We start from the raw sequence: 21,861 nt of genomic DNA, 5'->3' as shown, positions 1-21,861 counted from the left end.
TTTTATATATATTAATAAATAATGTATGTCTGTGTATACGTACGCATACATACAGATCTTTAAGTAAACAAATATACAAACGTAACACAATCCATGTTCATTTGAGTTTAGAAATAATCAAATAAGTAACGTTAGTCGGAAGCATAATACGCCGATAATTGTTACTGGTACATACCAGTCACATCACATTAGAACAATTTGAAGAGAAGGAGTTAATCTACTTAAAAGACAGCGCAATTTGCCAACCACTAAAGTATTTTATTATTACAGAGATACGATTAAATCTGTTCCTGGATACATCGGTAAATTAAGATCGTAAGCTAATGCTAGTTTTTTAGGTACAAATCTGCCTCCCAGGTAATGAAATTTTCCTTTAAATTTATGGGCGCACATCTTTGGTGCCGTTAAGGATATCAACATTTCTGGACATATATCATCTTTCAAAGATGGACCATTTTCAACATCCCATCCTGAAGGTATGTCTATGCTGCATATAGGAATGGATGCAGCTTTCAATATCTTCATAATAGGAACAAAGGTATCCCTTACAGGAGGTTTAAAACTAAATCCAAACAAAGCGTCGACTATGACTCTGAATCCATTTAAAAGTTCAACTGGATCCTTATCTATTATAAATTTACTTTCTAAAATCTTTATATCATTTTCTTTACACTGATGCAACAGATTTTTATACAACTGGTTGTCGGTTTCTTTTGGATAATAAATCTCGGGGGTATAACCAAAATGTTTCAAATGTCTGGCGCATACCAAACCATCGCCGCCATTATTTCCTGGTCCGCAACAAACCAGAATTCTATCTGAAGAATTATTTGACAAAGGATATGACTTTGCTATTGCTATGGCACAACTTTGACCGGCTAATTCCATCAATTGGTCCAAGCTAAATTTATATCTTTCAAATAGATCCTTATCAATATTGATTGCTTCCGATTGATTCAAGTATTTTACCATTTTCTTATGCTCCAGGCGCTTTATCGTTAAACAACTATTGTTTCTAACATTTAAAACGGGTATCACATGTTCGATCCACAAATTATTTCGACAAATCGACGAACCTTTAAAAATTACCGATAACATTTATAAGCCTGGGGTTTTTTTTTTTTTTTTTTTTTATCCTTTTTATCGATAACCTGTACTCTTGTAGCAGATTATCGATATCGATTGGTCAAGACCAATTTTATAGGGATAATATATTTGTTGAAACGGATCGTATTATGTCTCTAGGTATTCGAAAACCAAGAGCAGATTGTTCACCATTTAAATAATTACGACGCAATAAATACATTATTCCAGTTTATATGAGCGATGAATTCATTTAAAATGAATAAATTTTATGTAAAATGTTGGCCAGGCTCCAGGCGTCACGTGCGCCACCCTTTGGCTGCGCCGGCTAAATGCAACGTCGTTACATACTTCAATTTTTTCATCTACAAATCTTGCCTGTTGATTGAATCCTCGAAAATGGTTGTGTTTTGAATAGATCTCGATCGGGGACAGGGAAAAAAAAAAAGGAAGAAGAAAGTAATTGCCATCTCTAAAGATAAATTTGTTGAGGTGACCAATAATAAGAGGATAGATATTGCGAGAGTTGTGAACGAGACTTCCCGTTTTCAAAGGAATTGTCATAGATATAGGTTATGAGTATTTTCATTAACATTGCTAAGAGGTTAAAGTAAAACATAAGGATTAAGATGATAGAAGAAGATATTGAAGCAGATCAAGGTGGTTTGCGCGTCGATGGGAGACGTCCATTAGAATTGAGACAAATTCACGTAAGGATGGGTGTTTTCGGTCAGGCCGACGGAAGCGCTTATATAGAACATGGTAAAACAAAGATCTTGGCGGCGGTATACGGGCCTCATCAGGTATCTTGATGATTTTTAATCTATATATTTTTCTATATATATATATATATATATATAATGAATCCTGTATAATTGGTCTAACTTTTCAAAAACGATTTACAGCCTAAAGGCACAGGTAGAAGTAGCAGCAAAATTACCAAAGCCATTGTAAATTGTCAATATAGTATGGCAGTATTTAGTTTTACATCCGGCGAACGTAAACGTAAACCAAGAGGTGACCGTAAATCACAGGAAAGGTCTCTTGAATTGCGCCGTGCAATGGAAGCGATAATACATTTGGAATTGTATCCGCGCTCGCAGATTGATATTTTCGTGGAAGTATTACAAGTAGACGGAAGCGATTATTGTGCGTCCGTTAATGCGGCCAGCCTAGCACTGATCGACGCTGGGATACCTATAAAGGTATATTTTTTTATTCGAGTTGGTCATTATACCTGTTGTCTCCGTTACGATGTCATTATGTATTTTTTTTTCATTTTCCTTACCATTAGAATTATGCGATTGGATGTACAATAACATTAGTAAACTCTTCATACACGGATGGAGAGGAGGGAGGTGTCGGCTCGGGCGTATTGGATGCAAATTTTATAGAAGAATGCGCTCCGGGTGTAACTTTATCTATTGTTGCATTACCTGAAACAAATAATGATAGCGCGACAAAAAATTCTGGATTGATTGTCGTTGCTCAAGGAGCGGGTCAAAGGTTACATTTATCGCATTTGGAATCATTAAAACAGCGTGCTTTGCTTGGATGTCAAGACATAAAAGCCATTTTAGATCGTGCCGTACGTCACCATTTAACAATACATTCACTTCCATCGTTATGTAACGTTACACTCGATTAAAGCGAAGAAATACTCTTTCGTTTTTTCAATATGCCACTTTATTTTCTAATAAAGTATATTATACAAAAAGTGGTCCTTCGGCGTATTATACTAGAAAATAATAGAGACATGTTAAAAGAAGAAAATAAAAGGAGGAGGAAGAAGAAAAGAAGATATCAATAGTAAAGATAACTTAGTATAAAAATCATTTTCTGTACAATATTCGTGTTAACGTCGACTTTTCTTCTTGACAAATTTCTCATTTAGAAATATCTTGCACGGGCCGTTTGATATTATCAAACTTTAGCATCTGGATGTCTCTCCAAGATCATACCCACTCCCTAGAAAACACATACACATACATATAATGAATGATACGACAATTTATTATTCTGATTCTATTAATTAAGGGGCATTTAATTGATTTATTATTATTATTTGAATTCACCTGTCCGCCAGCTGCACATGCTGCAATTAGTCCAAACTGTTGATCTTCTTTGATAAGCCTGTTGGCAGTATGAGTGGCTAAACGGATTCCTGTAGCGGCAAACGGGTGACCAATCGAAAGAGATCCACCCCATGAATTCCACTTTTGGAGCTCTGGAACACCTACTTTTTCACTTTTTTTTAAATAATGTTGCGCGAACCAATCGGAATCCAAAGCTTTCAGATTAGCTAATATTTGCGCGGCAAAGGCTTCGTGTACTTCCCATACGCCAATATCCTTTACACTTAACTTAGATTTTTCTAATACCTGTAATTTCATATAAGCTCATATAGGTTCTCATGCATTCTTGCGCGCATGCCGTATGCTATCATCTATAAACCTTGGGAATGGCGTATGCGGGGCCTAAAAGTAATTGATCAATCGGATCCTGAGATACATAAGTAAAATTTCGTAAATATGCTTTCGGCCTGAGACCCAATAAACGAGCTTTTTCCTCTGTCGTTATCAGGGCCGCTGATGCGCCATCGGTTAAAAACGATGCATTAGCTGCGGTAACAGTCCCATACGGTTTGACAAATGCTGGCTTCAATTTTCCCAATTGTTCTGGCGTTGAAACACGTATTCCATTGTCTTTATTTATTACTTCTTCTACGCCTAAAACTATACGGTTAATGTTATAATAATATGAAAACGTCAATGTCTTCAATTTTCTTCTCCTCCACGATACCTTTAATGGGCACCAAATCCGAAAGATTTCCTTGCTTCTGTGCTTGCGCAGCTAACGTGTGAGATCTCAATGCGTACTCGTCCTCTTCCTTTCGCGTTATCGCGAATGCTGCTGCCAAGCGGTCTCCGCTATGTCCCATTGTTTCACCGCTAGAAAATTCTGCCACGGCTGGCAACTAAAGATAAATTTGTCTTTTTTTTCGTTTCTTTGCTTTCTTTTTTTTCTTTTTTCTTTTTTGTATAACATAGAGAGAGTACATCATACGTATATATGATATATATATATATATATATACATATATAAAAAAAAAGAGGTAATTAACTAACTAACATCCGGGATAAAGTGCGACGGCCTAATGGATCCTAAAAGAGATAATTTTTGTGCAAGAGTCTTTGCTTTATTGCCTTGCAGCATTAAACTTCTCATAGGACGACTAAGCCTTATAGGTATATCTGACATGAATTCAACACCTCCGGCCACAATGACATCATAGGTACCGCATGCAATTAAACCCATAGCAGTGGTTATGGCTTGATTACTGCTAATACAAGCCATTGTAATTGTATGCGCCGGTGTATATTCACTGTAACCTGCGCCTAAAGCTGCCTCACGACCGATATTTGATGTTTTTATTTCCTGCATTACAGTACCGTAACAAATATATTCTACGGCTTCATTAGGAAAACCTATTTTTCTTTTCAAACTCCTGGAATAAAAAGGCAATGAAATGGCGGATAAAACTTATGATTTTAATAATTTAATAGAAAAAAAGAAAAAACTTACAACAGAGAATGCCTAGCAAGATCGTATGACATGAGATTTTTGTATTGCGTTCCAGATTGGAGGAAAGGCGTACGTACGCCGTCTACAAATACGATATTTTTTGAAGTTTGATCATACTTTGTCGCATAATTTTTATTCATTTGAACTCCCCAAGCCCGTGTATAGGTGACACCTGTTGCATACATGATAATTAATATAACTTTGAAGAACAAGTCAAATAAATTTTCATCATAAATTTGAATATTCAAAATCACACGCACGCACAAGTGCGCGCATATCTATATGCTTCCTCAACGTTGAACTTTGAGCTTTGTTGCATGGCAAAAGAAATTCTTCAATTCCAGCAACTTTTCAATTTGTCAAATAGTCGTTGGCCATCTTAAAAAATAGCAATATATAGCAACGTACCATAAATCTTAAATCCTTGGTCTATCTTTGAAACTGCCTTTATAAAGGGAAACATTGTATATTAGAAATGTTCTTCTTATACAGAGATCACGACGCAACAATAATGTGCAACGCTTATCTAACTGTATTATGCTCGCGCAAATATAGACTGTAACTAAATTGAAATCACTTGTGCTGCCATTTAGCATTATTGGACAAAATATAGAACTGCATTGTATTGTATGTAAATGGCGTGACGAATGTCGCTATGCAAGCGTAAAGATATACCATTAAAGTCGACGAAATAGGAATATTTATCTATCTTATTGAAACATGCCAATCGATTGTAACACTTGAAACGATGAGTTTGTATCATTAATTGCTGTTATTTATTGATAATGATATGAAATAATTAAAAAGCAATTCTACGAATATACTAGGGAATATTTGCATTTTCCGGATAAATTCGGAGACATTGGTAGCACTGATTTGTACATAACACCTTCTACTTGTTTACATTGTCCATCTTGGCGTAAAATATACTCCGCGCTCTCGATTTGGCGGTATAATGCGGTTAGCGGCACTAAGATCAGATTTTCTTTTGGTTTCGGAATCTTTGGGAAGAAATAATATTCGTTATTTAGGCAGAAGAGATGAAGTGTACTACACCAGAGATTTCTTGGCACAATCGAGATCCAGTTTTGAGCATCGACATACAGAATAAATCGTGTGAAACATCTGCGGGTGAAGATTTTTGGCGTCTAGCTACTGGAGGAGCTGATTCTCATGTTTTGGTAAAGTCATTTAAATCAATTGAATTAAAATGATCGAAATAATTACGGCTAATCTTATATTCAGATTTGGCATCTTTTGCCGTCCGAGAATAGTGCGACAACAATAATAAAATGTGTAGCGGACTTGGAACGACATCAAAAGGCAGTAAATGTTGTCAGATTTTCACCATCTAAAGAAATCCTTGCCTCAGCGGACGACGGTATACTTAAAAATAATATTCTATATACATATCATTATATATTATTACTTTACTGATACGAATGATAATCTCTATGACGTTTCTTTTTATAGAATCTGTCATTATTTTATGGAAGCAAAAGGAGGAATGCGACTTTTTTATCTCTCCCGAGGACAATGAGAATAAGGAACAGTGGAATTCATGGAAAGTCCTGAGAGGCCATTTAGAGGATGTTTACGATATATGTTGGTCGCCAGACTCTACTTCCATAATATCAGGTTCTGTAGATAATACAGCAATTCTATGGGATATTCATAAAGGTCGTACCAATGGTATATTATCCGATTCAAAAGGATTCGTGCAAGGCGTTACCTGGGACCCTTGTAATCAATATATATGTACAATGAGCAGCGACAGGTATCTGTGAATGGTCACTCATTTTATATCATCATATTTACGTGCGTCTTTAAGGTTACCATTATATCGTTGATAATAATAAATTAATTATTGACTTTAGGCAGTGCAGATTAGTTGATATCTCTACGAGGAAGACAGTACAGCGCGTTCACAAGTCCATTATTCCTACACCGCTTGATTATCCTTTGCGAGACAAAACAGTTCGTTTATTTTATGACGATACATTTAAGTCATTTTTCAGAAGACTAACTTTTTCTATAGACGGAACGTTAATAATCGTTCCATCGGGCATAATAGAGCCGCAAGATACCATAGAAAAGACAGCAAATGCGACAATTGTCTTCTCTAGGCACAACTTGAAAGAGTTAGTATTCAAACAGAGACGTTGTGTCCCAGAAGTTTATATATACATATAAGTTTATACACACACACACACATATATATATATATATATATATATATGTATATGTATATGTATATGTATATGTATATGTCTAACATTACTACAGCAAGTATTATTTGTCCATTTATCTTCAGGCCAATAATGATTTTGCCTTCCTTGGACGAATGTACAATAGCAATTCGATGTTGTCCTGTTTATTTTGAACTTCGAAAAAATGGACCCACTCCTACGATAGCATTACCTTATAGAATAATATTTGCCGTTGCAACGCAACGTTCAATATTAATTTATGATACTCAACAAATTTCTCCGATAGCCGTGATATCAAATATTCATTATACCAGATTAACCGACATTGCGTGGTTCGTAAAAGACTTTTGTATAATTTTTTTAACACGATCATTGGACAAATAAGCAGAAACATGTGCAGTTTTTATTCTTTACAGGTCTAGCAATGGCCGTATCTTAGTTGTATCTTCTACGGATGGTTATTGCTCGATAATACATTTTTCGGAGAATGAACTAGGCCATGTGCATAACGTCAAAGGTGCAACGATTACTTCAACTGTACTTCGAAATAGTAATAATAACAACAACAACAACGAAAGAATTACGCCAAATATGCCAGGCTCTGCGATTGAAACGAAAGACAATACCTTGCTTCTTGATATAGATACGAATGCAATGGACGTTGATGTAACCAAATATAAAGAAATAAAAGCGCAAAGTAGGGATGATCAATGTGAAGAAACTTATAATGAAAATGACGACATAATGGAGCGAAATAATTGCAATTCATCGGAGTGCAGTTTGGCTAAAGATCAATGTGTTAATAAAAGTGAGGGGACGATAGAAGAAACCGAAGATATTAAATTAGTTTATAATGAAGAGAGCGACAATGATACAAGATCAGGAATTAAAAGGAATACGCCTAATAAAATAAAGACATCTTCGGTAATATCGAAAAAGACACCGCGAAGAGTGAAATTGATAACTCTTTCTAGTTCCAAAAGAAAAAAATAACTAACTAATCATTAACTCATGTTTAAACACTATCAAGTTTATTATGTAAATAAGCCGAAAACGACTATAATATTTCTATTATTTTTCTAACACATTTCTATAATAATTAGCAAAATATATATATAAAATAGTATTTTTCTTAAATTTGATCCTCTATTATATCCCCCATCAATGGATATTTCAATAATAATTTTTCTTTCATTTTGTATATATAATCGATCGTTAAATGGACTTTTAAAGCGATTTATTTCGATCGAAGTTGTCCATTTCAATATATCGAACGACTACGATTTAATCCATAGTGCGCGCACGCATCGCGCCATCGTATCGCGACGACTCTCCGTCTTAACCGTCTTTATTTTGCACGTCTAACGTCTGACGCAAATCTATATTACGTCATATTAATCGGTAAAGAATTATTTATATTTCAAATATAATTTCATCCACCATGCAAAGTTTTAACAAATTTTTCTTAAATCCAACGACTATTAATCTGAGTGAGTAAAACTCTCGAGGTTATGTTTATTCTTATGTACCAAAAGATCAAGTTTTATTTATTGTTTATTTTCTTTTTTTAACAGCATGCATCAGGTATGCATCAAAGAAAAGTAGTACCAGTACAAGAAACAAACCTATTAAGACAAGACCGAAGCACAGAGGTATCCGTGTAAATGATGGTGGTTTTGTACAGGCAGGAACAATACTTGCTACTCAATTGAAACCTAGATTTCATCCTGGTCTAAATGTAAATTAAATACGCTTTATAAATATTTCTTTTTATCGAATATCACATAACTCTCTCTCTCTCTCTCTCTCTCTCCTTAGGTTGGCTTGGGAAGAGATGGAACATTGTTTGCTATGGAGGCAGGAAAGGTGTTGATAACTTGCGAGAAGATCAATCTTAATCTTGATCACAATTGGGTGATAAAACATTATGCAGGTCGGGAAGGACAAACTATCTATAAGAAACATTTCAACGTAATACCAATGCCTCAACACGATCGTTTTAAACTGATCAATGCCATTTAGACCAGAGAATTTTATTAAGTAATTCGTACAGAGGAGAATATATGATTAATTCAGATAATATAAACAACGCATAACGCAATTATTTAATATTTTTTGATCGTTTGTCAAACAGAAAAGTCCCTGATAACAGATTTCTAATAATATTACAATATAAGTAGAGAGAGAGAGAGAGAGAGAGAGAATTTAATTTATACGATTATTAATTACGTATACTACTTTACAATCGCTCCTATCTATTTTCAGCCCACTGAAATGATTGATAATTTACACTTTTACCACCTTCAGAGAATGTGGCCAATATTTGGGTTTTCCTAACGTGACTTGCAATACGACATTGCCCAATAAGCTCTGTGATAGGTATTTCCTCGTTTCTGCTTTTGCATTGAATTATAAATTGAGAATGAAACATAATCGGATCGCCTGTAAAAATATCAATTTATATGTATAATTATAAACACACGTAAAGTTCCTTTTGGAGATAATAGCAGTTAAGACTAATAAATGTTGTAATAAAGTAATGTCATATACGTATATACATAGATACCTGGATACACTAGGAAGTCGCCACCGAACTTTTCTCCATTCGTTATGTAATAACCTCGTTCCCAAAGGTCTTTAAATGTCGCATATCGAAGTTTTTCTTGTACGCTATTAGGATATTTCCATTCAACTATTTCAAAGTTACCCCCATTACACCATGGATAAGCTAATAAACAAAATGATAAATAATAATAATATATATATATATATATATAGTATACGTTTTTTCCAATGAAATAGACGAAACATTTCATTCTGATCGACATGTTATTTGGGATAAAAAATTTGACACATTGTCAATATTTTGTACCATATCTTATTACCCGTATGCGTCTGTACAAGTGCTTCACTTTTTTCTAATTTAGGCAATTTTGACATTTGTTCGTCAAAGAGATCTTTAGTATTTACTTCTACATTGTTTAAAGCTTCTTGCAAATCTTTATCCAAAGGTTTTCGCATTTTTTTCTTATTTGTTTCTATCCCTAACATTTTTCGTCTTTTTCCTTCCACTATTTTATCCATCATTGCTACAATCTAGAATGATTTTATCATCATAACAACATAAAAATTCATAACATTGTATAATTCCAAATACCTGTTTTTCTTTTTCTTTCTTCAAGCATTTTTCCTGTTCCATAAACAATATCTCTCTATACTTGTCAAAGGTTTCTTTTAACGATTCGCTCGGTGGGTATTGTAAATGCGAATACTTAACAACACGTGCAATTTTTTTTTCTAATAAAAGAGAGACTTCTTCTGGCAACAAGAGCAATGGAAGACCTGAAAGTACTTCTTGCCGGGGATATTTTGGTAGACAGCCCACTAATTCTCCAGTTATTCTATGATCTTTCCGCAGTCTTAGCCAATCTTAAAGAGAGAGAGAGAGAGAGAGAGAGAGAGAGGGGCGGGGGGAGGGAGGGAGGGAGAGAGAGAGAGAGAGAGAGAGAGAGAAATAAATTATAATGATCTTTTACAAAAAACTTTTCACTTTACACAAACTTTTTTTCATTAATTATGTATCATTCACAAAGAAATGGCATATTGTACGAGAACATTTTTTTACATGATGGCACTATAACCAAACATCATAACACGGAAATAATAAAAACAAGATAATTTTACCGTCCGCGTTCCATATAAAGGCATTATTTTTTGAAAACGTCAAATTGATCATATCTGACATATATATTGAATTTTTTTAATATCAAACGTTTTTCTATTTAATCTTTCACAATCCCTTATTCAGGTAAAGTCCTTAAAGCACTTCAAGATTTATTAGAGTGAAGTTGGCAAGTAATCCGGGTTGGCACTACTAGCAACTATCTTAATGGTAGCCACTGGTACGCACCATATGTATGACACTTTGGACATGCTAGAGTATTAGCAGCTTGAACAATAAATTTCGATGATATATACATATATATATATATATATATATATATATATATATATATATATATATATATATATATATATGGTATTTTATTAACTATGCGACATATGTACTTGTAAAAAAGAAATTCACTCTATAATTGATTAATACTTTAATTGACAACACTGTTTTAAATACAATGTATACCTACTTTTAATAAACGGCATGTAATAATTATGTTTAAACGTATACTTACAACATATATATGCATATATGTATGTATGTCAAAACTAATCGACTTAATATTCATATAGGTGGTGAACATCCCGTATTTGTAATTGGGAAGTATCGATTGAGTATTTCTTCGAGTGACCACCATTTATACGGTGGCCCGACATATAAAAATATATTTACTGCATAAAATCCGAAAAAAAATACCAGTGCATAAAAAATGAGCGCGCACCACGATGGTAGAATATGGATGTTCGTGAAAGAATGAGATACCGAAGTACTAGAGAAGAAAAAAAAAAAAAAAAAGGAAAAAAGAAAGAAAAAATGTTGATATAGATGACACAATATCATGAAAAGTGTTTTGCCTATTGTCTATAATCACTCGCATATTACCGTAATCTTGTTTCTTCGCCAACAATTTTCGACTTTGCCGAACTTGAATGATAGAATTTACAAACTTGTAGTACGCTCTTATTTTCTTCTAGCAAATTCTTTCTCGGTTGCGTTCTGTCGAGAAAACTTCTGAAATAATAATTGAATAATACCTACATATCATTTTATGTATATATATATATATATATATATAAATATTCCCTAAATGTCTATAAATATGTTTGAAAAGCACAAGCATTTGATTTACATATTTTCATGAAAATAAACTTGACTAACTCTTTGCTATCTGAGATTTGACTTTCACCATCCGACGACGTCGGCCTGATCTTTTCTTCCCTTGCAGTTGCGCAATTCGTTCTTCCTTCCTAAATCAAATATAATCTAATAGGTTAGGATGGTACAGATGTTAAGAGAACTGAAGGAAAATGACAAAGTTTTCATCATTTAATACTAACCGTATTGTTTCTCTGTGCTACATTAGACATAAAATACTCATCGGAATTCTCTCTGTTCGTAAGCACACATTTACTTCGCGACAACGCGCTGTTATTTGCAAAACTACAAAGTGATATCGAAACTGTTTCTTCTCCATCTCCAGAGTCGACCTTTTCTAGACGTTCCTCGTTATTCATCTCGTTCAAACGGTCCTTGTATATCCTAAATAAGGATAATTTTTTTCTTGACATTTCCAAATCAGCGAATCGTCGTACGAGCGACTCACAATTATCGCCATCTTTCTTATTTTTACTTTTCGACAAATCTGCATGACAGAAATGTGATACGTTTGCATATAAATTAACAAAGAAAGAAAACACGATTATTCAGAAGGTTAACGTACTAACGTCCATTAAAGAATAGTGAAGAAAGGGAGGAAAAAAAAGGTCCTTACTTTTATCCTTCGAGTCGATGCGCATCGGTGTTGAGTATGCAGCTGGTAGATGATCTTCCGTATAACACTCTCGGTCGAAATTAGAGAATCTTCGAAAATACATAGACGTTATATCGCGGCAAATGGGTCCCGTTAATTTATCGATTAAATATGTTTCACTATTGATCGAATAGATTTCTTTATTGATATCCATGAGATAATTATTGGGGCTTTCATTATAATAATCTCTGTTTAAACGACCTTCCTCAAAATGTTCCACGATTTTATATTCCTTTGTTTCGCGGATGTTCGTTTTCGATTTTATATTTTCGAGCAATTTATTACTCGCTGCAGTGAAATCTCCTCGTTGTGTATCCTTATTGGTAAGACGTTGCTCTTTGGTGAAAGGCGAGGCTTTATCCGACGGGAATTTCAATTTCATAGGAGCCAAGTGAACAGGACGGTGTAATTCAAACGGACGGTGTTCCAACTCGTCTATAGAAAAATCTTGGGGAAGTAGATTATTGGATCGAAGAGACGACGAACTAATCGAAGAATCTGTACTACTATCGTTCAATGACCGATAGGTACCTCCGAATGCGTATCCATGAGAGCTTGTTAAATTCTGCCGATCGTTCTGCTTGAGTAGTACGGGAAACATGTTTACTCTTTCAACTTCTTCACAAGTTGACCCGTCGAAGGATCTTTTTCTCATTTCAATGGCTTCATTGATTAATGGCTCCGCTGATAATGGCATGAAAGCATTAAACGAAGGCCGACAAAATAAAGCTTTCTTTTCAGGAAGTAGACTAGATTCGGACTTTGATTTACGATTACCTGATAAGGGATACGTCTTATTAATATCCACGTTTATATTAATGACTTTAATAAAGAAATTTGGGACATTGTAAATGTTTCTTTCGATATATTACTTACGCGTTATTGCGACTCGTTTGGATGTAACCGAAAAGTCTATTGGTAACGATAAATGGCCCATAAATGTTACATATCTTTCATTATCCGTGTAATCTCCATTACCGTCATCCATAATATCGGCTCGTGTTTTGGTAGCAGCGTCATTATAAGAATTCTTACAGAACATTAACTTATGAATAGTTTTTCTTCTTTCTAATCTAGTTAAACTATAAATAAATAATAATAGAAGAGATAAGCGAGATTCTAACGAAATACGTTTATATGCGATAGGAAGGACAAGTTAGATTTCCTCATTGACCTGATATTTTCCGTTGATCTTTTTTTTCGTGGACTTGTAATACATCGAACACTTTTATCGAATACTTGTATGATTGGATCGCCGACGAAGGATTTCGGCACCATTACTACTTTAGGACATTTCGCAGATATAGTAAATTGGTCTTGTTTCTCTTTCGATATATCATGAGATGCGATTATTTGATTGTTTTTACAACTAAAATTAAACGATAAGAAAATGATTGTAAAGAATTTCTAATCTTCAATGATATTTTTACGCATATACATATCGTATATTGATTTGCTTACAAGCATTCTAGATGATCTTCCTCGTCTAAGTTAGACAATTCCTCCAAATTTTTTATCGTTCTTGAAATTGCCGGCACTTGAATACCAATTTCAATACCTCTAGGTTCTGGAGATGTTGTGTTTACCTGATAAATAATTTACTTTAATAACTATGTAATCTCATTTGTTCGCTTTACACGACTAACCATATCCAAAAGAATTTGTATCCTTTGTTTAAGGACCTCCAAATTTTTCATCTTTTCAGAACTCTCAGTACAATGGTTTATATTTTCTATAAGATGAAGACAGTTCTTGTCGCGTCCCGATACCAATTGTTGGAAAACACTTTGATAAATTAAAAAAAAAAAAAAAAAAAAAAGAAATATCCCGGTATATAAAATATTCTCGATGTTAGGACATTAATAAAAATCCATTAATGTATATATTTACCATTCTGTTTGTTGTATAAGTTTATCAATTTCTAATTCGTAACATTGCACTTGCTTCTTCAATTCGTAGCTTATCGTATCATTCCAGCTGCATATATTCGTGAAACCCTTAAAGGTACATATATATGTATAATGCATGAAGGATTGTTCCTTTACACACACACACACACACACACACATGTACGGATATATTTCTTTCGCTTTATTCTTTCTCTTTTGTTCTTCTTGTTTGCACAGATCAGTGAGAGATAAAATTTTTACACTTACAGAAGCTTTCAATTCGTCATACAGGGAATCTTGAAGAAACGTATCGTTGAATCTGTTATATGGAATATCGTGTACCATGCAATATGGTTCTGCGTTCGAATGTGGCGTCTTAGAGAGCTGAAATTATATTCAAGGAAATCTCTATTATATACGTGCACCTAATTACCCACATACACACACACACACACACACACAGAGGGAGAGAGATTTTCTGCAATTCTAACGATCAAGTATGGCTGACGACGAAGATGAAAATGAACTCACTTTGTCTGTAGAAGTACGAGTATTCATACTTATGAGTAATTTTAATTCCACATTTTCATCTTCTAGTTGACGATTATTTTCTCGTAGCATCTGCAAGACATAGACGATTATGGCTATTCATATGACCATTCTAGTAAATCATTGAACACCTTCGCGGATAAGAAGAAATTGTATTTACGTCTGCTTACTTTGATCATATTTTCGCGCGCTTCGTAATTACTTTGAAGATTTTCATTCGCTTTTTTCAAGTCTGTAATTGTCATAAGCAATGATTCGCACTCGTTAGACTTTTCATCCAATTTTTCAACTATTTCATCCTTTTGCTTCGTACATTCGAGCCTTTCATTCGTAACTTTCTTTAACTTATTCTTCAGACTTGTTACTTCTTGCGCCTAATTGCAAGTGCAAGAGAAATTATAATTACGAATCCATAATATTTTTTTGTTGTCAACGCGAACTATCATATCACAGTTACAACCTTTAATTCGACCGTTTCTAATCTTGTTAATAATATCCGTTGCTCTTTTGTAGATTTCTGGAGTGCTATGTTGATGTCTTTCTCTTTTCTCCTAACTTCATCCAATATGTCTTTTTGTTCATCATATTCTCGTTGCAGTTCACTATATTTTTCATGGATTTGTTCCCTGCGAAATAATCAAGGGACAATATGCCATCGAATTTCAAACAATAATTATAAAAATACAATTGAATAGATATAACGTATAATACATACAATTGACGTTTGAAATATTTTTGTTGCCTTTCCAAAATTGAATTTCTATCATCTAATTTCGCGATTTCTTCTCGAAGAAGAGCGTTTTCTTCCGTTATTTGCGTTACTTTTAAATGGAATTTTGTATTTCGTATATCCTCCTCCATATCGTCTTTCCTGGATATTATGGCTATTTACTTAATTTTTGCATTTGTTGCTGTTTTCTTTCTTGGCGTAGATATATATATATATATATGTGTATGTGTGTGTGTGTGTGTGTGTGTGTGTTTGTTTGTTCGTTTGTTCGTTTGTCGCGCATACATTCATTTATTAATCAGCGCTACCTGTTGGAGTGACAAACAAAACTTATCGGGGAAATATATTTTTTAAATTATTGTATTTTTTATCACGAATAAATTATCACCCGGCTTGTAATATAGAATATATGAGCCGTGATCAAAAATCCTGCCATGCTAAAGGAGCACGTACAATTGAACACATACATACTAAATAAGTATATAATTATGTTGTAAGAGAAAACAGAGGCTCTTGATCACCTTTCGTTTAACATAAACAAAGTATGTAAGCTGTTTACCTAGGTTTTTTCCAGCTTGGCATTCACCATAACGTCATTTTATTCACTCGAAATACGTAGATACGTCACGACGTTTTTATCAAGTCCAGGACGTTTATTACTTATCAAATTCAAGTTTTCGAGTTAAAGAAAATTTTAGGTTAAGAATATTTGGCTTATAATCGATAAGTTGTCGCTTTTTATTCTTACCGTCTAAAGAAGCACAACGAGAAGAATAAAGATGAGATATAGATGTAATACATATCTACGTGTTATTAAGTCGATCCCGATAGAAACGAATTGTCCTATATATTTTAGAATTTGAACCGTTACAATGTTACAATTACCATTTAAGATCTATACAATTGCGGCTCATTACTTGACGTTATAAACGCCTGCCAACAGTGGACGGAGCGCAAATTAAAGTTGGTAATCGTTTAAACGATCGTTCTTTTTCCAAAAATTTTCATCAAGTCCACCAATGGCAAAATGTTAGAAACTATTATTATTGGTTAAGCCCATTATGTACTTATATACTTATTGTTAATTACGAAACAAACCAATCGAACAAGACCAATACCAACAAGATATATCGTTGGTATTTGATAAAATAATTACGACAGAATTTGTGGTATTATCCAATTTGATCGGTTTTATTATCGGCATCATTCATAATTACCGCACGTATCCATGGCGCCTAAATACTTGTGGCCAAATAAGTAACTTACGAAGAGGATCTACGTAACAAATTGCACCTACCTTACCGTATTATATTAATCGACGAGTACTTTATATTAACTTTAATTTAATCGCTTTTCTTTTTATACTAACTTTATATCAATCGCACGGGATTTATTAAAAAGAGTCGAATCGAATCTTGCCAATTTAGGCGATATTTCGTGTATATAACGTGCGAAAGTGATCTCCGTTTTCAACATATAAATGCTATGTAGATATGTATTAAAGTCTAATATGATATAAAATAATATTAATAATCCATAAATGATTAAATGAAACATTATATATATGTGTAAATATATATACATATATATATATATATATATATATACACATACATATATATATAAAACAAAGGTAGACGGATCGGAATTAAGGGAGCGCATGGAAAGGGTCTGAACGCGTCTGAATGGTTGCTTGCGCGAACTTAGATTCCGTAACGCGTTAGTAAGAACGAACAGAGAACTCTTGTCCTTTGATCGTTTACATCAGCTTTTCTCAATATGTATTTACTTCATAAATTTTCAGAATTTTATAAATATACACTAACGAGATTGCATTTTTTTTATCCCTCGGGATACGAGAGGAAGCTGACGTAATAACTCCCATTGTCCTTGTTGACCTACAACGATCGGCGCACGCTGCAAGAAAAATATTCCAAGACCAACGCGTCGTAAGACTGCGTAATATTATATTGCAAATTTAAATATTCATTTGCATATTTTTTAATATTTATGTTTCGACCTGCGTAATGTTTAATTGAATATGCTATTGTTTAAATTCTAATCAGTTTATAATCCGTGTATATTTCAAATTGTTTAAATTTATTTTCAAATCATCAAAGTAATGATTTATTTAAGGTTAACTATATTGAAAGAGAGAATTTCGATAATTACACTTCGTAAGGCAAGAGAAAATTGTTTCGATATTCGTCAATATTAATCAATCGTCCGTTTTCATCTATATTATACGCGTAGCCAACAATTCTCAGATAATTAATTAAAATGAATTTAATTTAGCGTTAAAATTATATTATGTTTTAAGGATGTTACGAGTAATTAATGCGAATGTATTATCCAGTTTAAATACTGATACATTGTATCTCCGTAATCATTATACTATGTTTAAATAATTATAAAATTATCAAAAGTATAAGTTATTTAAACTTTCTCTTGTGGTTTTGGATTATATCTCTACATTAATGATTAAATTTCTTAGAATAAGAAATCATATAGAACATGCTAATATTTAAACAATAGTACATTAGTTTAAATATTAAATGTATGGAAACGAGCGAGAAACATAAAATAATTTTAATATAAAATTCCTCGATTTTAATAAATACTAATTTTAATTTCGTGGTAGTTAGCATTGCGTAATGTAAACATAAACACAATTTTTCTTAACTTTGATGATTGCCGAATTATTAGGCTGGTGCGTATGAAATGTCGGATTTTTTTTAAATGTGAACGTTTGTCTCCCTGTTCTTGTTATGCTTTTGTTTTTGACATAACCTAGTTTATAGTCGTACTATCCATTGCCAGAGTCACATTTTAGCAAAGAAGATTTTTTCAAAAGTGTTCCCTTTTGTTATTTGCTTTGAATTTTGCACCCATATGAATTCAACCGATATTCGTGTAATTTTCTTATATGAGTATAAACCTGGTAATAATGCTGCAAAATCTGCACGCAATATAACCTAGGCGTTTGGGGAGAATACTGTGAACGATCGAAAAGTGCAGCGTTGGTTTGAAAAATTTCGGTCTGGTGATTTTTCCCTGCAAAATGAACCGCGTGGAAGACCCGAAAAGTCTGTGAAAAATGATGCTCTGAAAATATTGGTGGATAAGAACCCAACTGTTTCTTCATGGGAACTTGTTGCCAGAATGGAAGTTGACCATTCAACAATATTGTGACATCTTTCTGAAATTGGCAAGGTGAAAAAAATGGCTAAGTGGATACCGCACGAACTAACCGAGCGAAATAAGCTGGATCGCTTGAACGTATGCTCATCATTGCTAACCCGAATTAATCGAGATCCACTATTCAATCGAATCATTACTTGTGATGAAAAATGGGTTCTTTACGACAATAAGAAAAGGTATGCTCGGTGGCTTGATAGGGATTAGGCTTGTACTCATACTCCACAGCCATCACTTCATCCACGGAAAATTTTAATCACAGTTTGGTGGAATGTGACTGGAGTAATACACTACTCATTTCTTCGAACTGGAATGACAATTACAGCTGAAAAGTATTGCCAGTACATTGGAGAAATGCATGAAAAATTGAAAATTATACGCCCATCACTTGTTAATCGGCATGTCCCAATACTCCACGACAACGCTTGGCCGCATATATCATACAAAACAATTGCGAAATTAAATGAATTAAAATATGAAATTTTGCAGCACCCAGCCTATTCACCGGATCTTTCGCCAACCGACTTTCATTTATTTAAACATTTAGAACTATTTTTACGGGCTAAACAGTACGAAAATGAAGACAGTCTGAAAAATGTCATATCAGAGTTCATTGATTCTAAAGATCAGAATTTCTTCAAGACAGGCATCTATGCATTAAAATCTCGTTGGCAAAAGTGTATTGAATCAAATGGAGCATATTTTGATTAAATAAACAGCTTTTGGAAAAAGATATGCAGTTTAATATATTCACTTAAGAATCCGACATTTCATTCGCACCAACCTAATAGTTTTCTTTTACACTCCGCCGAGTGCAAAAGATTCTTACGATACAAACTTTCTCATTATAAACGCAAACATTTATAAATTAATATTTTCAATAATTTTTCAATTAATTAAATAATCTGCAATGTACACGGAATAGAATAAATTAATATCTAAACAATAGTAGATTCGTTAAACATTAAAAGGATGAAATCGTGAGAGAAACTAGAAATAACTTTAATTTAATATTACAATACATAAAAATTTTGATTTCGGAATAGTTGTCCGGTGTAATATAAACATGAACATCCTTTTTCATCACTTTGGCAGTTTGCGAGATAGTTTCCTCTTACACTCCGACCTGTGCACATCGCGATTCTCTTCTTCAAGCGCTAAAGCATACAAATTAATATTTTCGATAATTTTATAATTATTTAAACGATTTTTATAGCACGTGGTATCGAATAAAGTAATATTTAAACAATAGTTCATTTATTTAAACATTGGAAAGTCTGAATCGCGCGCGGGACCTAAAATAATTCTTATATAAACTACTGGTACTTTAGAATTTCAATTTCGGAGTAGTTGCCTCGTGTAATATAAACATAAATACACTATTTCACGACTTTGACAGTTCATGAGTTAGTTTTCTCTTGCTCTTCGATCTGTGCACATCGCGATTCACTTTTCTAAACGCTAAAGCTTATAAATTAATATTTTCGGTAATTTAATAATTATTTAAACGACTTTTTTTGCTCGTGGGATAGAATAGAGTAATATTTAAACAATAGTACATTTACTTAAATATTAAAAAGTCTGAATCGCACGTGGGTATTAGAATAATTTTTAAATAAACTTCTTGTACTTCAAAATTTTAATTTCGGAGTAGTTACATCCTGTAATGTAAACATAAACTCACTTTTTCACGAGTTTGACAGTTCGAGACTAAATTTTCTCTTGCACTTCGACCTGTGCACATCGCAATCTTCTTTACTAAACGCTAAAGCTTATAAATTAATATTTCCGATAATTTTATAATTATTTAAACGATTTTTATTGCTCGCGGAGTAGAATAGAGTAATATTTAAACAATAGTACATTTATTTATATATTAAAAAGACTGAATCGCACGCGGGAATTGGAATAATTTTTAAATAAACCTCTGGTACTTTAGAATTTTTATTTCGGAGTAGTTGTTTCGTGTAATATAAACATAAACGCACTTTTTCACGACTTTGACAGTTCGAGACTTAGTTTTCTCTTGCACTTCGACCTGTGCACTTCGCAATTCACTTTTCTAAACGCTGAAGCTTATAAATTAATATTTTCAGTAATTTTATTATTACTTAAACGATTTTAATTGCTCGCGGGGTAGAATAGAGTAATATTTAAATAATTCTACATTAACTTAAACATTAAAAAGTCTGAATAGCGCGCGGGATTTAGAATAATTTTTAAATAATCTTTTTATACTTAAAAATTTTAATTTCGGAGTAGTTGCCTCGTGTAATATAAACATAAACGCACTTTTTCACGACTTTGACAGTTCGAGACTTAGTTTTCTCTTGCTCTCCGACCTGTGCACATCGCGATTCACTTTTCTAAACGATAAAGATTATAAATTAATATTTTCGGTAATTTTATCGTTGTTTAAATGATTTTTATAGCACGCGGTATCGAATAGAGCAATAATTAAACAATAGTTCATTTATTTAAACATTGGAAAGTCTGAATCGCGCGCGGGACTTAAAATAATTTTAATATAAACTTCTATTACATTAATCTTTTAATTTCGGAGTACTTGCCTCGTGTAATATAAACAGAAATGCACTTTTTCACGACTTTGACAGTTTGAGGCTTAGTTTTCTCTTGCTCTCCGACCTGTGCACATCGCGATTCACTTTTCTAAACGATAAAGCTTATAAATTAATATTTCCGATAATTTTATAATTATTTAAACGATTTTTATAGCACGCGAGAAAGAATAAAATAATATTTAAACAATAGTACATTTATTTAAACATTAAAAAGTCTGAATAGAGCGCGGGACCTAAAATAATTCTTATATAAACTACTGGTACTTTAGAATTTCAATTTCGGAGTAGTTGCCTCGTGTAATATAAACATAAATACACTATTTCACGACTTTGACAGTTCATGAGTTAGTTTTCTCTTGCTCTTCGATCTGTGCACATCGCGATTCACTTTTCTAAACGCTAAAGCTTATAAATTAATATTTCCGATAATTTCATAATTATTAAAACGATTTTTATTGCTCACGGGATAGAATAGAGTAATATTTAAACAATAGTACATTTATTTATATATTAAAAATTCTGAATAGAGCGCGGGACTTAGAATAATTT

The 21,861-nt window shown here is 33.2% G+C and overlaps 7 protein-coding genes across 13 annotated transcripts; 3 read left to right on the top strand and 4 right to left on the bottom strand.

Annotated features, from left to right (window-relative positions):
* Positions 1 to 237: 237 nt before the first annotated feature.
* On the bottom strand, positions 238 to 1,271 carry LOC124950985 (NAD(P)H-hydrate epimerase). The gene has a single exon (XM_047498638.1). It carries the CDS (start codon positions 1,096 to 1,098, stop codon positions 265 to 267), a length of 834 nt encoding a protein of 277 aa, XP_047354594.1. The 5' UTR covers positions 1,099 to 1,271; the 3' UTR covers positions 238 to 264.
* Positions 1,272 to 1,413: 142 nt separating this feature from the next.
* On the top strand, positions 1,414 to 2,762 carry LOC124950986 (exosome complex component RRP41). The gene is made up of 3 exons (XM_047498639.1): positions 1,414 to 1,886; positions 1,989 to 2,288; positions 2,378 to 2,762. The coding sequence occupies exons 1-3, from the start codon at positions 1,713 to 1,715 to the stop codon at positions 2,729 to 2,731; spliced, it is 828 nt and encodes a 275-aa protein (XP_047354595.1). The 5' UTR covers positions 1,414 to 1,712; the 3' UTR covers positions 2,732 to 2,762.
* On the bottom strand, positions 2,747 to 5,270 carry LOC124950967 (trifunctional enzyme subunit beta, mitochondrial). 2 transcript variants are annotated; one of them, XM_047498589.1, is made up of 7 exons: positions 5,077 to 5,270; positions 4,669 to 4,840; positions 4,216 to 4,591; positions 3,886 to 4,060; positions 3,538 to 3,818; positions 3,159 to 3,464; positions 2,747 to 3,051 (listed from the first exon to the last, which is right to left on the bottom strand). In XM_047498589.1, exons 1-7 carry the CDS (start codon positions 5,129 to 5,131, stop codon positions 3,007 to 3,009), a joined length of 1,410 nt encoding a protein of 469 aa, XP_047354545.1. In that variant the 5' UTR covers positions 5,132 to 5,270; the 3' UTR covers positions 2,747 to 3,006. The 2 variants fall into 2 exon arrangements, with proteins under 2 accessions (XP_047354545.1, XP_047354546.1); XM_047498590.1 differs by lacking the exon at positions 5,077 to 5,270 and adding an exon at positions 4,929 to 5,061.
* A 284-nt stretch (positions 5,271 to 5,554) lies between these two features.
* LOC124950960 (chromatin assembly factor 1 subunit B) lies at positions 5,555 to 8,004 on the top strand. Its single transcript, XM_047498572.1, has 6 exons — positions 5,555 to 5,849; positions 5,914 to 6,049; positions 6,142 to 6,445; positions 6,546 to 6,809; positions 6,983 to 7,210; positions 7,295 to 8,004. Exons 1-6 carry the CDS (start codon positions 5,709 to 5,711, stop codon positions 7,869 to 7,871), a joined length of 1,650 nt encoding a protein of 549 aa, XP_047354528.1. The 5' UTR covers positions 5,555 to 5,708; the 3' UTR covers positions 7,872 to 8,004.
* Positions 8,005 to 8,139: 135 nt separating this feature from the next.
* Positions 8,140 to 9,639, top strand: LOC124950998 (50S ribosomal protein L27). The gene is made up of 3 exons (XM_047498658.1): positions 8,140 to 8,368; positions 8,453 to 8,616; positions 8,697 to 9,639. Exons 1-3 carry the CDS (start codon positions 8,320 to 8,322, stop codon positions 8,898 to 8,900), a joined length of 417 nt encoding a protein of 138 aa, XP_047354614.1. The 5' UTR covers positions 8,140 to 8,319; the 3' UTR covers positions 8,901 to 9,639.
* LOC124950982 (tRNA-splicing endonuclease subunit Sen34) lies at positions 8,896 to 10,752 on the bottom strand. 2 transcript variants are annotated; one of them, XM_047498627.1, is made up of 5 exons: positions 10,563 to 10,752; positions 10,036 to 10,307; positions 9,764 to 9,974; positions 9,445 to 9,606; positions 8,896 to 9,320 (listed from the first exon to the last, which is right to left on the bottom strand). In XM_047498627.1, the coding sequence occupies exons 1-5, from the start codon at positions 10,621 to 10,623 to the stop codon at positions 9,130 to 9,132; spliced, it is 897 nt and encodes a 298-aa protein (XP_047354583.1). In that variant the 5' UTR covers positions 10,624 to 10,752; the 3' UTR covers positions 8,896 to 9,129. The 2 variants fall into 2 exon arrangements, with proteins under 2 accessions (XP_047354583.1, XP_047354584.1); XM_047498628.1 differs by having other exon boundaries at positions 10,036 to 10,297; positions 10,563 to 10,744.
* Positions 10,753 to 10,921: 169 nt separating this feature from the next.
* Positions 10,922 to 16,479, bottom strand: LOC124951085. 5 transcript variants are annotated; one of them, XM_047498875.1, is made up of 17 exons: positions 16,092 to 16,479; positions 15,518 to 15,840; positions 15,263 to 15,428; positions 14,973 to 15,176; positions 14,785 to 14,874; positions 14,521 to 14,637; positions 14,255 to 14,361; positions 14,011 to 14,149; positions 13,826 to 13,950; positions 13,539 to 13,733; positions 13,241 to 13,446; positions 12,896 to 13,141; positions 12,326 to 12,811; positions 11,892 to 12,196; positions 11,713 to 11,801; positions 11,437 to 11,565; positions 10,922 to 11,323 (listed from the first exon to the last, which is right to left on the bottom strand). In XM_047498875.1, exons 2-17 carry the CDS (start codon positions 15,661 to 15,663, stop codon positions 11,119 to 11,121), a joined length of 2,955 nt encoding a protein of 984 aa, XP_047354831.1. In that variant the 5' UTR covers positions 15,664 to 15,840; positions 16,092 to 16,479; the 3' UTR covers positions 10,922 to 11,118. The 5 variants fall into 5 exon arrangements, with proteins under 5 accessions (XP_047354831.1, XP_047354832.1, XP_047354828.1 ...); XM_047498876.1 differs by having other exon boundaries at positions 12,326 to 12,799; XM_047498872.1 differs by having other exon boundaries at positions 12,326 to 13,141.
* Positions 16,480 to 21,861: the final 5,382 nt, after the last annotated feature.

Source organism: Vespa velutina, chromosome 8, assembly GCF_912470025.1.
Source record: "Vespa velutina chromosome 8, iVesVel2.1, whole genome shotgun sequence".
In the NCBI taxonomy this organism is placed as follows: Eukaryota; Metazoa; Arthropoda; class Insecta; order Hymenoptera; family Vespidae; genus Vespa; species Vespa velutina.
This window is presented reverse-complemented; position numbering and strand designations above follow the sequence as displayed.